Here is a 12,864-nt window from a genome sequence, read left to right as displayed (position 1 = left end):
TAAAACTGGTGTGTTTGCTACAGAAACTCTACTATAGTTTATATAACCAAGCTGCTGAGTAGCCGTGGGGGCAGCCATTCAAACACAGGGTACACAACAGATAACTGATAAGCTCTGTAGAATTCCACTGTTTTCTATTGAGTGTATCTGTTGTGTATCCTGTGCCATTTTTCTTTCTTCAGCTTTGAATGGCTGCCCCCATGGCTACACAGCAGCTTGTTTATGTAAACTATAGTACAGTTTCTGACGTAAAAACACCAGTTTTACCAGTGCAGGGCAACAGTACATTGTATTTTTCATTATTTTAATGTTTTGCTGTTACTGTTCCTTTAAAGAACAGTGCCTACCTGTAGCCAAATGCTGAAAAACTTGTATATTTTTCTGAGCGATAACCTATAAATTGCACATTTCTCAGCAACAAAAAAAACATGTAGACGTGTATTGTTTTTATAAGCCATAATTGCTCTGTACATGCTTCATTTCGAAATGTATTTTGAGCACTTATAATGAAGCAATTGTTGTTTTTAATAAATTACGTTGTGGTCTGCATAATGTCAGTGGCCTTTCATAAAAACAGATTCCCGTGTTAACTTTTTTAATATCGACTCATGCTTCTTATTTTTGATGGGAATAATCCTAATTGTTTTTTTATTGGTTCAAAATATATATTTAATGATATAACAATATCTAGTTTTGCAATATTCTTCACTAAAGCCCATCATTTTACTTGGCCTTGGTTCAATCCCATTAACTGATCTTACGGTACAGAGAGTCCATACAATGCAATAATAATCAATCTTGGTGTTTAACCAGAAAATATTCCTTTTATATTCTTGGCAATATTTTATTTTATTTATTGTAGGAAGTACTTGGTTACAAAATAGATTACCACGTGTCGCTCTACATCGTTGCTGTGCTAGAATATATATCTGCAGACATTCTGAAGCTGGCTGGAAATTATGTCTTCAACATCCGACACTTTGAGATCACACAACAGGACATTAAAGTATCCATGTGCGCGGATAAGGTAGGAAGAGCATGATGGTGGTTTTGCTAGAGTGGAAATTTTGCTGCTAAGCATACACATGACTTGTCTGAGGTAGCTGTGCATTATGTATTACATTGCATTAACTGGGGAGGCCAGGGAGCCTATTGCACTGGAAGAAGCCATATATTGATATTCTTTCCACAGGGAGGTTATTTAAACAGCATTTTAGAATAGGGATTAGCTGGATTGATCCCCTTGCAAATAATGCTATTAAGGAGATGGCGTGTTTATGCTGACTCCTTGGAGTAGTTGCAGGAAACAAGAAGTCTACTATAAATTCTACTAAGCCAAGCGTTTCTCCTGAGATTATTTCCCTACTGTCCTTTGTCAATAGGCCCTACTTATGAAATAACTGTAAACGTATACACTCTAGTGTCTAGAGGTCTTGTTTTGATGACCAAACATTTTTGTCAGCAATTAAAAAGAAATTTATAGTCCAGAAAATTAGAAAAAAAAGTTGCTACTTTTGTTCCCTGTAGTAATTAGTGTGTTGATTTATTAGGAACTCCCTCTGCGCAGCCTGAAACCAATTCAGGGTTAATAAGTGGTCCCTGACAGTTGCAAGCCTATTATGGGCTGACGGCTATTTACATTGTAGTCAGCAGGAAGCGACCCACTAGGATTATCCATGCACCATACTGTTTCATTGCATTAAGGCTCAGTATTAGTCGTGCAGGTCATTTTACCCCATGGAGGATCCAATCCCACAATTTCGTAATCACTGGTTTAATAGAGATATATTGAATAATTTACCTTAACCTGTTATTCTGCATTTGTCACGTCCGTGCCTGACCAGTTTAAAAAGTGTCTTCTAAAAATAAGTTGCTAGAAAGTCTCTTTGCTCCTTTTTGCTCCACCAGGTCTTAATGGATATGTTTGACCAGGATGATGACATCGGCCTTGTTTCCCTATGCGATGAAGAGCCTTCTTCCACGGGAGAACTCCGTTATTATGAGCTGGTTCGAACAGAGATTGCTGGAGAGCGGCAGTACTTGCGTGAGCTGAATCTGATCATTAAAGTTTTTCGTGCCGCTTTCCTTTCCAACCGAAAGCTGTTTACTCCCACAGTAAGTTGTGGAGTATAGACCGTATTGTTAAGATTTTTGTTTTATGATTTTGTATGCACGTTTCAAAATCAAAACATATTCTTTAGGTTTAGATATGTGGGGTTTTTTTTATAATTAAAGGGATACTATCATGGGAAAATTTGTATTTTTTTTTCAAAACGCATCAGTTAATCGTGCTGCTCCAGCAGAATTCTGCACTGAAATCTGTTTCTCAAAAGAGCAAACTGATTTTTTATATTTAATTTTGAAATCTGACATGGGGCTAGACATATTGTCAGTTTGCCAGCTGCCCGCAGTCATGTGACTTGTGCTCTGATAAACTTCAGTCACTCTTTACTGCTGCACTGCAAGTTGGAGTGATATCCCCCTCTCTCCCTTCCCCCCCAGCAGCCGGGGAACAGAACAATGGTAAGGTAAACAGATAACAGCTTCCTGACACAAGATAACAGCTCCTTGGTACAAATGAGAAAAGCACTCGATTGTAAAAATCCAAGTCCCACAGCGACTCTTCCAGTTATTGAGTATGAGGAACAATAGCCTGCCTGAAAGCAGTTCCATCATGAAGTGCTGGCTCTTTCTTAAAGCACAGGAACAAGCAAAACGACCTTAGATGGCTGCCTACACACCAATATTACAAGTAAAAAAAATATATACTTGTTGGTTCAAGAATAACATTTTATATGGTAGAGTGAATTAATTTAGAAATAAAAACTACACCAAAAAAATCATGATGGTATCCCTTTAAGCAGACAGACATGCAAGTCTTTCAAAGGCAGCATCCAATCAAGCAGCAGCATAACTACCGGGGGAGAGGGCAGGTGCAACTCCCCAACAACCCCCCCCCCCCCCAGTAGGGCCTGCTGGGGTCGCTGTGCACACTTCATGAAAAGCTAAAGCCAAGACCATCCATGTGGCATATGTCCCAGGAATGGAAAAGGTGCATTTTCATATACATTCCTTAAAGCATGGAGTTAAAGGTTACATTTGTCCCAAGAGCCTTGTCTACATCTTGCTTTTTTACTTTTCCTCTCATTCTGTTGTAAGTAAGTCAATTCAAGTAAGATAACATTAAACAGTATGAACATTGCAAAGGTTTTACTTTCTGTGACTGTTATTTTGAGTCAGATTTAGGAAAATCTGGTCTCAATAAGGACCCCCAAAAGTAACAGTATTTATTCATGTTTCCTATAGGCTCTGCTTAAAGGAGAACTAAACCCTAAAAATGAATAAGGCTAAAACTGCCATGTTTTATATACTGAACTTATTGCACTAGCCTGAAGTTTCAGCCTGTTAATAGCAGCAATGATCCAAGACTTCAAACTTGTCACAGGGGGTCGCCATCTTGGAAAGTGTCTGTAACACTCACATGCTCAGTGGGCTCTGAGCAGCTGTTGAGAAGCTAAGCTTAGGGGTCGTCACTAATTATCAAGCAGAAAATGAGGTTGGTCTGTAATATAAGCTGATGTTACAGGGCTGATTATTACATTCTGATGCTAATTGCACTGGTTTCTGTGCTGCTATGTAGTAATTATCTGTATTAATAAATAATCAGCCTGATACTGTGACATTTCTATTCTATGTGTACTGTATATTGTGAGTGGGTCCCTAAGCTCAGTAAGTGACAGCAGCACAGAGCATTTGCAGTGAATCAGCAGAAAAGAAGATGGGGAGCTACTGGGGCATCTTTGGAGACACAGATCTTTACTGCTAAAGGGCTGTGGTTGCCTTGGGCTGGTACAGAAACCCAAAACATAATGTACAACATTTCTAGCTACTTCTTTAGTTTAACTTTCCTTGTCCTTTAAAATAAGTGTTAGTCATGCTTTATTCTCTTTACATCTTGTTACGTAGGACATTGAAATGATTTTTAGTAATATTATGGACATCCATGAGTTGACAGTGAAGCTTCTGGGTTTGATTGAAGACACTGTTGAAATGACAGATGAAAGCAGCCCACATCCGCTGGCTGGAAGTTGCTTTGAAGACTTAGCTGAGGTGGGGACTTTACTTTCCCGTTTATGTAGGGGTGATTAAACCATGTTCTGAATGCTTTTTGTGCCGCTAGTCTGTCTGTATCAGCTATAAAGGATTAGTAAACCTTAAAAAAAACTGATTATACAGTTTCTCGGGGTGCTTTTCTAAGTAATTTTGCAATTCACAAGTTTCAAAGATATTTAAGTTTTTAAAATCTGCCAATATAATGAATGGTACAACAGTACCATTCAGGGTCAGTTCCTGTAACTGTATTATCAAGAGAGATCTACAGTTCAACCCTGATTTAGAGGGTTATTTAAAAAATCCAAAAAGTTCTCACTGTTTTCTAAAAACGACTCCTACCAAATCCCTACAGACTTTCCCACCTATTTATCAAAACATTTTTCCGAAAAATTTCTTGTTCAGGAAAATAATCGCTAGAATTGTAAAAAAAAAAAAATCAGAATCCTACACAATTTTTGGATTTGTTGCAGAAAACTAACTTTTTGGATTTTTTTTTTCGCATTAGAATAACTGTGCCAAGCTAGTTAGCGTAGAAAATTGGAACGGTGGATGAGTCAGTTCAGTGTGTATGTGGTCATGCTGAATATCCCATAAATTATGCCATGTGTAGTCTGCTTAGAGCCAGGACACATTGATAAAATTAAGCTCTGTCATAAATTTTTCTTATTTGCTTCCATATGATATGTCTTTTTTTTTTTTTTTTCTTATTTGTTTGTCAGGAGCAAGCCTTTGACCCGTATGAAACATTATCCCAGGACATACTTGCTTCTAATTACCAGGAGCATTTTAACAACCTTATGTGCAAACCTTCTGTTGCCCTTCATTTCCAGGTGAGCTGACAACTCAATGTCTTTGCAACTTTGGAATGTTGTTATGTTGGATGCCTACCTGTGCATTATCTACATAAACGATTTGAACTACCCCATACGCTTTAATAATTCCCATTAGTGCTAGAAAGGAAAAACTGTCTAAATTTGAGTGAATTATTAACAAGAGCCATTTCATTTCATCATTGTATGTGAAATAAGCGGAAAAAAGCTTTTGGATGCAACCGCCTGTAAGGACTGTATTGTGCAGGAGCAATGCTCTAGAATATATATGTTTGCTACAGAGGATCCGTGAACAGTATGGGACATGTGTAACATTTGTGTTAGGATGTCTCTGCTGTGAGAGCTCTATGTGCCGTGTGTAGAGTTTAGCAGGCTTGTTGAGACAAGCCGGAGAATTGTTTTGTCATCACAAATGCATTGATTAAATATTCCCAGACAGGATACTAATCAAGTGTCTTGCTGCTCGTAAAATGGCAAAGATCTCCATTTAAAGAATTCTCATATTATATCAATCGTTGTTTTAGGTTAATAACACAGGTTGCTGTAAACCGTGCTAGAATGTTGGGGTGTCGGGGCTCTCTCAGCAATATGTCCATTCTATTTCCAGTGCATTACAATCATTAACGAACATCGACATTTAGTTTTCTTTCCAAGAATCTTAAAAAAATTGTGGTTTCTAAAAAGCTCTAAATTTAAGCTTTATTAAGTGTAAAAAAAAACACAAAAATTTCTAAGGCAAAACAAGGCAATTTAAAGTTTTTGAGGTGCTATAGAGGTCAATGGGAGGTGCACAGATCCTATTGGACTGTTTTTGAACCAGTCAGAATTTTAGAGCTTTTCTAATTTTTTTTTTTTTGCTACGAATTGTCTGAAAAACTTGCATTTGTAGAGGTGTTCAGATTTTTTTCAAATCTTTTTTATCAATTCAATTTGGTTTTTTCATGGTTTCAAAAACCACTACAAGTACAGTCTTTAATAAATAAGCCTGTTTGTGTTCTCCCTTCCCTTAACTCTACCTACTTTTCTCCATTTTCTCTCCTACTTCTCTGCATTTTCCTTTTTGTTCCCCAAGTAGGGCTGGCACCAGGGCCGGATTTACAGAGCACACAGTGTAGAGTATCACATTAATTTAACATTAATTACCCATAGGGTGTGCTTCGGGACAGGCCTGTAGCAAAGGTTCCCAAACTATGTCAAACAATGTCTAGCTAAGTACGTTAATTTTTTTTATTGGAAGTCTATCATTGACCAGTTGACCCACGGATTCACCATGGGGGGCTGTGGGCTCGTCCATTTGATAGCTATCAGATTTTTAGCATAGAAGAAGAGGGTTCGTAATAGACATCTGGTTTTAGTCAGGGGTGCTAGGTCGTCCACCAACCCTAACAGGCACAACTTCGGTGTTAGTGCTTCATATGGAGAATTTGATTAATTAGGTAAGTTACCACCTTGGCATGCCCACAGCAAATGGAAGAAGTCATGATCTGGGTATTGCCATTTGGGACAGTTAGCACTGGAATTCCTGCCCATGGATTGGAGTCTAAGTGGGGTTATGTATGTACAGTGTATAATTCCGAAATGCACCATCCTGTCCTTTGTAGAAATTAAAAAGTTATATAGGTCACCTATTGCATCCTCCCGCATTTTGTCATCCAAATTAGGGATGACATTGATCCATTTAGTTCTGGCTTTCATAAATGGGGTGTCAAGGGAGGAAATTAAGATCTTGTACAGGCTAGATACCAGTTTTTGGGGACTATGGTCCCACAACCTGTCCTCATGAGGTTGCATTTTGGTAGATGTTAGGGAGCCAAATTGAGCAGCAAAAATATGTCCGAGTTGGAGGCAGTGATGCCAAGCAATATTTGGGTGGTTTAGTTTAGTTGGCAGTTGGGCAAGGTTTATCTATTACTAGATTGAATATGTGTGTTAACCCTAGTTTGGCCCTGTAATTAAAGAGAAAAAGGATTGCGGAAGGGAACCTGCACTATTAGTCTCTAATAAGGCCGATTTCTTCACTAAGTAGCTGGTACCACATGCAAAGTCCAAAGCACTGAGGCACACTGAATGTGTTTATATTTGTGGCATTTATTGGCTCCAATTCAAGTAGACAAATGCCCCTGCATGTGTATTCCCTAACCCATGGCAGGTGGGGTATTTTACTGCTGAGCACCTGATTTCGAAAGAAAGCATACAGAGGTAGAGCACTTCAACATTGTGTAGAATAAGTAGCTGGTACCAAGCTGCCAGTAGGCCATCAAGGCCCGTGGGTCTTACCAGAAGGGAGGCTGCCAATAGCTTCTGTGACTTTGCTCAGTGTAATTTGTCTAATTAAGAGGATTCTGGCCTGGTGAGGCTGGGAAAGGGGATTGTTTGCAGAAACTGTTCCAATTAAGTTTCAAAATAACCAGCTCACTGATACATATGTGCCTGTTGGTGTTTTCATTCTAGAGATCAGTGTGGATGGGCAGGTCATTTTGGCTAGGTACCCTAGAGCTTTCCCATTTTTGTCCCCTTGGTCAAAGGATAGTTGGGCTGCATATAACCGCTTTTTCCTGGTGGTGGCAGTTTGTGCAACTTCCAGGCTTCTCTGAGCGTTTGCCAATGTCTAATAATTGATGTTGTCATCTGTCTCACCATAGGCTTTTTCAGCCGTTCGGACCCCCTCAACTATGGCCTGTTCAGCCTCAGAGTATACCCTGGTCATAGATGAGATGAGTGTACCCTGGGCTGCTGCCATAGATGTCTCCTAGACTATGTTGGAACTATTAGTGCCAACATTAGTCTCCCAGTATGAATCATACTCCGATACACATGCCTCCATCACTTCAGTGTTATTAAGCCACATGGGGAACCTGTCTCCAAAGAGAGTGTCTGGGCTTAGGTGTAATGTTTACCAAATATAGTAAGGCATGGCCTGACGGGGCTCTTGGTAGATATTTAATGTCTAATACCCACTGCGTGAAGTCAGTTGAGCCAATGACCATGCCTATCGGGGAGAGAGAGTGCTTCCCTGCTGAGGCACAGGAGAATTGTCTTTCTAAGGGAAACCTATGCCTCCAGATATCTTTTAGCCCCGGAGCTTCCATGCATTGTTACAGTGGGCATGGCTGGTGCACCGTTGTTGTGAGTCTATAAATTTGCAGTTCCATCACTGTAGTCAGGTCCCCAGCAAAGCAGAGCGGGTAAAGAATGTTTGCTGACACCTTGTTAAAAAGCAGATTCAAGATCTCCTAACTAAAAAGGGTTGGCACATAGAGATTAACTAGTATCATATCCTGGTTAAGCTGTCAGTTCGTACGATAGCTATATAGCAGTGCACGGGCAACAGGAACTGACCACACAGGCAAGTTACTCTCTCCAGGATTCACCATAGTTGCCCCTCGAGGTGAGCGAATAGGGAATTGCGTCCATTCCCCTAGATACTGGCGTGGGCCAAAACCGGGTGCACATTTCACTAGGTGAGTTAAGGATAGTACAATCACAGATTGGGGCAGCAGGACAGACATTATACTCACTGGCTCCAAGTAGCATTATTTTATCACCAATTAGGACTGTTGCGTGGACTTGCCTGCTGTCCATGTGTATTTATTCATTGGTCTGCGTCATGTGGTGTCAAGAAAAAGTGAGTTGCCATCCACAATCTGTAATTTTGCAGGGTAGATGATAGAATACAGGATTCCAGCCTCGCAGAGCCTCCTTTTGACACTAATAAGGTACCTAGCTGGCAAATAATCTGGATACAATGAAATGGAGCAGCCATTCCAAGTGAAGTGGGCCTTTCTTGCGTGCTATAGATAGGACAGCATCTCTGTTGCGATAATTCAGTAAGCGCATAATGAAGGGCCTTGGGTTGGAGCCAGGTGGTAAAGTCCTTGTTGGTATGCAATGGGCATGTGATGGGCACGTAATTACCTGGAATGTGGAGAATGTTCCCAGGGTCTCCCTCAGCCAGAATTCAGCGAAGGACTCTGGGGAGCCACCCTTTCTGGGAGGCCCAGTATCCTTATGTTGTTTTGACAGTGTTAATTCTCCAGGTCCTCTGCCCTGGTGCTGAGCGCTTGTACCTGCTGCCGCAGCAAAGCCAATTTGTCAGGTATTGGGCATATCGTTTTCTCTACCTCTCACACCCTACACCCGGCTTCTATTGTGGGCTCACGCAGGTTCTGGAGGTCCTATCTCAATAAGGAGAGATCCACCTTTTTAGTTTCAAGCTGCATGGTCATGGAGGCATGTATCCCTTTGATGACAGAAAGGATTTCTGTATTGGGCAGCTCAGGAGTGGGGCCACAGGCGCCTCGCTGTCGGACACTGGTGATGGCGGTTCCGCGTCAGAGGCTCGGTCCGTCCCGTCCCTTATGAAGCCTGCAGGTATCGATCAAGTCTGTTCTCTGCCCTTTTTTTGTTCCTGTGCTTTCCCATTTGTTATTAGAGTGTCCAGCATTAGTGGATATGTCTGGTGATTGTTGCTTTGCCTGCAGCAGTATCACAATAACAAGCAGTGGTGCAGAGCAGCAAAGTGTACAATCTGCTCAGGTTGCCATCTTGGTCCCTCCCCCCAAGAATTTTTAAACTATCCTAAAAACATGGTGACTATTGTAAGTAGAGAGAAAGTACTTCAACCCAAGTATCTGTTTTTTTTGTTTGTTTCAGTCTATAGCAGAAGGGTTCAAAGAAGCCGTAAAATACGTCCTTCCACGACTCATGCTGGTTCCAGTTTATCATTGTTTGCACTACTTTGAAGTATTAGAGGTAAGGCTCTTTGGGATGAGAAATCTGCAACTTGCAGTTTTATGAATACAGGAATCCAATCAATCAAGGTTCTAGGGTAACATTTTCTTAATCAAACATTACAAAAGTGCTAAATTGTAAATTGATCTCTTTAAAGGGATACTGTCATGGGAAAAAACATTTTTTTCAAAATGAATCAGTTAATAGTGCTGCTGCAGCAGAATTTTGCACTGAAATTCATTTTTCAAAAGAGCAAACAGATTTTTTTATATTAAATTTTGAAATCTGACATGGGGCTAGACATATTGTCAATTTCCCAGCTGCCCCAAGTCATGTGACTTGTGCTTTGATAAACTTCAATCACTCTTTACTGCTGTACTGCAAGTTGGAGTGATATCACCCCCTCCCTTTTTCCCCCCAGCAGCCAAACAAAAGAACAATGGAAGGTAACCAGATAGCAGCTCCCTAACACAAGATAACAGCTGCCTGGTAGATCTAAGAACAACACTCAATAGTAAAAACCCATGTCCCACTCAGACACATTCAGTTACATTGAGAAGGAAAAACTGCAGCCTGCCAGAAAGCATTACTCTCCTAAAGTGCAGGCACAAGTCACATGACCAGGGGCAGCTGGGAAATGACAAAATGTCTAGCCCCATGTCAGATTTCAAAATTGAATATAAAAAAATCTGTTTGCTCTTTTGAGAAATGGATTTCAGTGCAGAATTCCGCTGGAGCAGCACTATTAACTGATTCATTTTGAAAAAAAACTTTTTTCCCATGACAGTATCCCTTTAAGTTTAATGATAATCGCAGCAAGCATTCGGAACATTCCATTTGATATTTCAGTGCTGATTACCATTCACATTATTAATTATATGTGAAATTCTATATTTCCCTTAGAATGTTCAGTAAAAAGGAATGCTATCTGATTTTATTTTTGGCCAAACTGACAACTGAGCTCATGTCACAGTTAACTAGCAGTTGATGTACACTTAGAGGTATTTGTTTTGCTCTATTTAGCTTTTACAAGAACGCAGTGAAGATCAGGAAGACAGAGAGTGCTTAAAACAAGCTATCACCGCTCTTCTGAATCTGAGATGTAGCATGGAACGCATTTTTAATAAACATTCGCCTCGCAGACGACCAGGGTAAGACACCTGTATCCAAAATGACTTCCCAGATTTAGTCCTCTAAGGCGGTAATATAGATCGTAGAATATAGAATCTGACATGGGGCTAGACATATTGTCAGTTTCCCAGCTGCCCCAATCATGTGACTTGTGCCTGCACTTTAGGATGGAACTACTTTCTGGCAGACTGTTATCTCTCCTACTTAATGTAACTGAATTAGACTTGGCTTTTACTATTGAGTGCTGTTCTTAGACCTACCAGGCAGCTGTTATCTTGTGTTAGGGAGCTCCTATCTGGTTACCTTCCTATTGTTCTGTTGTTAGGCGGGGGAAGAAAGGGAGCGGGCGATATCACTCCAACTTGCAGTACAGCAGTAAAGAGTGACTGAAGTTTATCAGAGCACAAGTCACATGACTGGGGGCAGCCGGGAAACTGACAATATGTCTAGCCCCATGTCAGATTCAAAATTGAATATAAAAAAATCAGTTTGCTCTTTTGAAAAATGGATTTCAGTGCAAAATTCTGTTTAAAGTGCTGGAGCAGCACTATAAACTGATGTGTTTTGAAAAAAAAAACATGTTTTCCCATGATAGTATCCCTTTAAGGCAAAATTATTTGTGTAGGTATGGCTGACCAAACGCCAGAGAAGGCAGATTCTGACAGAGCAAAATATAAAGACAAGTAAGATCAAAAGATCCACCTTCATATCAGAGTCATAAAGAGACCCTGAAAGATTTAAAGAACCGGCATCCCATAATTCGTGCAGGTTGTGTTGGAAAGTGAAAAGTTGTACAAAGCCTGTGCCGTCAAGATAAAAGGGCCTGTTCCTTCTAGATTTGTCAAGATTTTGTCTTCTCGATGAAAAGAGTTATGTAGGAAACATTTGACTCTTTCATGTAATACAGATAATTATATCATTTAGGAGTAAATAGTTTGCCTTCTTGTTGTGATAATTATTGTTATTATTCTTTCAAGGGAGCCCATATGGAGACTTTACAACCGTCAAATGAGAAGCAAACATGTGGCTATCAAAAAAATGAATGAGATCCAGAAGAACATTGACAGTTGGGAAGGGAAAGACATTGGGCAGTGCTGTAATGAGTTTATAATGGAAGGTTCATTAACCAGGGTGGGAGCTAAACACGAGCGCCATATTTTTCTCTTTGATGGCTTGATGATTAGCTGTAAAATGAACCACGGACAATCTAGAATCCCAGGCTATAACACTGCAGAGTATCGGCTGAAGGAGAAGCTCATCATGAGGAAAGTGCAGATAAATGACAAAGAAGATTCAAGTGAATATAAAAATGCCTTTGAGCTACTATCCAAAGATGAGAACAGCATTGTGTTTGCAGCAAAGACGGCTGAAGAGAAAAACAACTGGATGGCAGCGCTGATTTCTCTGCAGTACCGCAGCATGTTGGACCGCATGTTGGACTTGGTGTTGATTCAGGAAGAGAACGACCAGCCTTTGCACTTGCCCAGTCCAGGTGTTTATCGATTTGTAGAGGAAGACTCTGAGGAAAACATAGTTTTTGAGGACAGTGTACAAAGCTGGAGTGGAATCCCTATTATTAAAGGGGGAACTGTAGTGAAACTGATTGAAAGGTTGACATACCACATGTATGCAGGTATGAGATTTTTTTAAGCATATCCTCATATGTCTGTTGTAAACCACAAAAATTTATACTGTCTAATTTTTCATTCCTTCATGCTATGTGAGAGACAGAGAAAACCTTTAAGTAGTGTTCCCAAACAAAATGGCATGCTACTGTACCTGTACCCCGTCTTGGCCACTTCATGCAAGGCCTTCGTCTCCTCTTCCAGAGTTCAGTTTCCTCTTGACAAACATTATATTGAACCAGATCCAGACACACACCATGACATGCTTGCACCTCTATTTTGCCACAGGTCACTGTATCAATCTCCCATTGCCCTGCTCAACAAACGTGCCGGTAATTACGTGCTATATCTGCAGTGGCCTGGGGTTATATCAGTGAGCACCACGGAGCATGCACAGTAGAATGAAAAGCTGAACTTTAACTAAAAAGTCGCTG

At 40.4% G+C, this 12,864-nt stretch overlaps 1 protein-coding gene across 1 annotated transcript in view; it reads left to right on the top strand.

The window, feature by feature from the left end:
- The window catches only part of sos2.S (SOS Ras/Rho guanine nucleotide exchange factor 2 S homeolog), a 54,288-nt gene that overhangs the window by 29,062 nt on the left and 12,362 nt on the right, over nucleotides 1-12,864 (top strand). The window contains exons 4-10 of the mRNA XM_018232368.2: nucleotides 863-1,027; nucleotides 1,909-2,115; nucleotides 3,967-4,110; nucleotides 4,833-4,943; nucleotides 9,597-9,695; nucleotides 10,698-10,825; nucleotides 11,783-12,438. Coding sequence (XP_018087857.1) covers nucleotides 863-1,027; nucleotides 1,909-2,115; nucleotides 3,967-4,110; nucleotides 4,833-4,943; nucleotides 9,597-9,695; nucleotides 10,698-10,825; nucleotides 11,783-12,438 — 1,510 coding nt within the window. The remainder of the gene's footprint in view (nucleotides 1-862; nucleotides 1,028-1,908; nucleotides 2,116-3,966; nucleotides 4,111-4,832; nucleotides 4,944-9,596; nucleotides 9,696-10,697; nucleotides 10,826-11,782; nucleotides 12,439-12,864) is intronic.

Source organism: Xenopus laevis, chromosome 8S (genome assembly GCF_017654675.1).
Source record: "Xenopus laevis strain J_2021 chromosome 8S, Xenopus_laevis_v10.1, whole genome shotgun sequence".
Taxonomy (NCBI): Eukaryota; Metazoa; Chordata; class Amphibia; order Anura; family Pipidae; genus Xenopus; species Xenopus laevis.
Note: the sequence above shows the minus strand (reverse complement) of the source record. Positions and strands in the feature narration are given on the sequence as shown.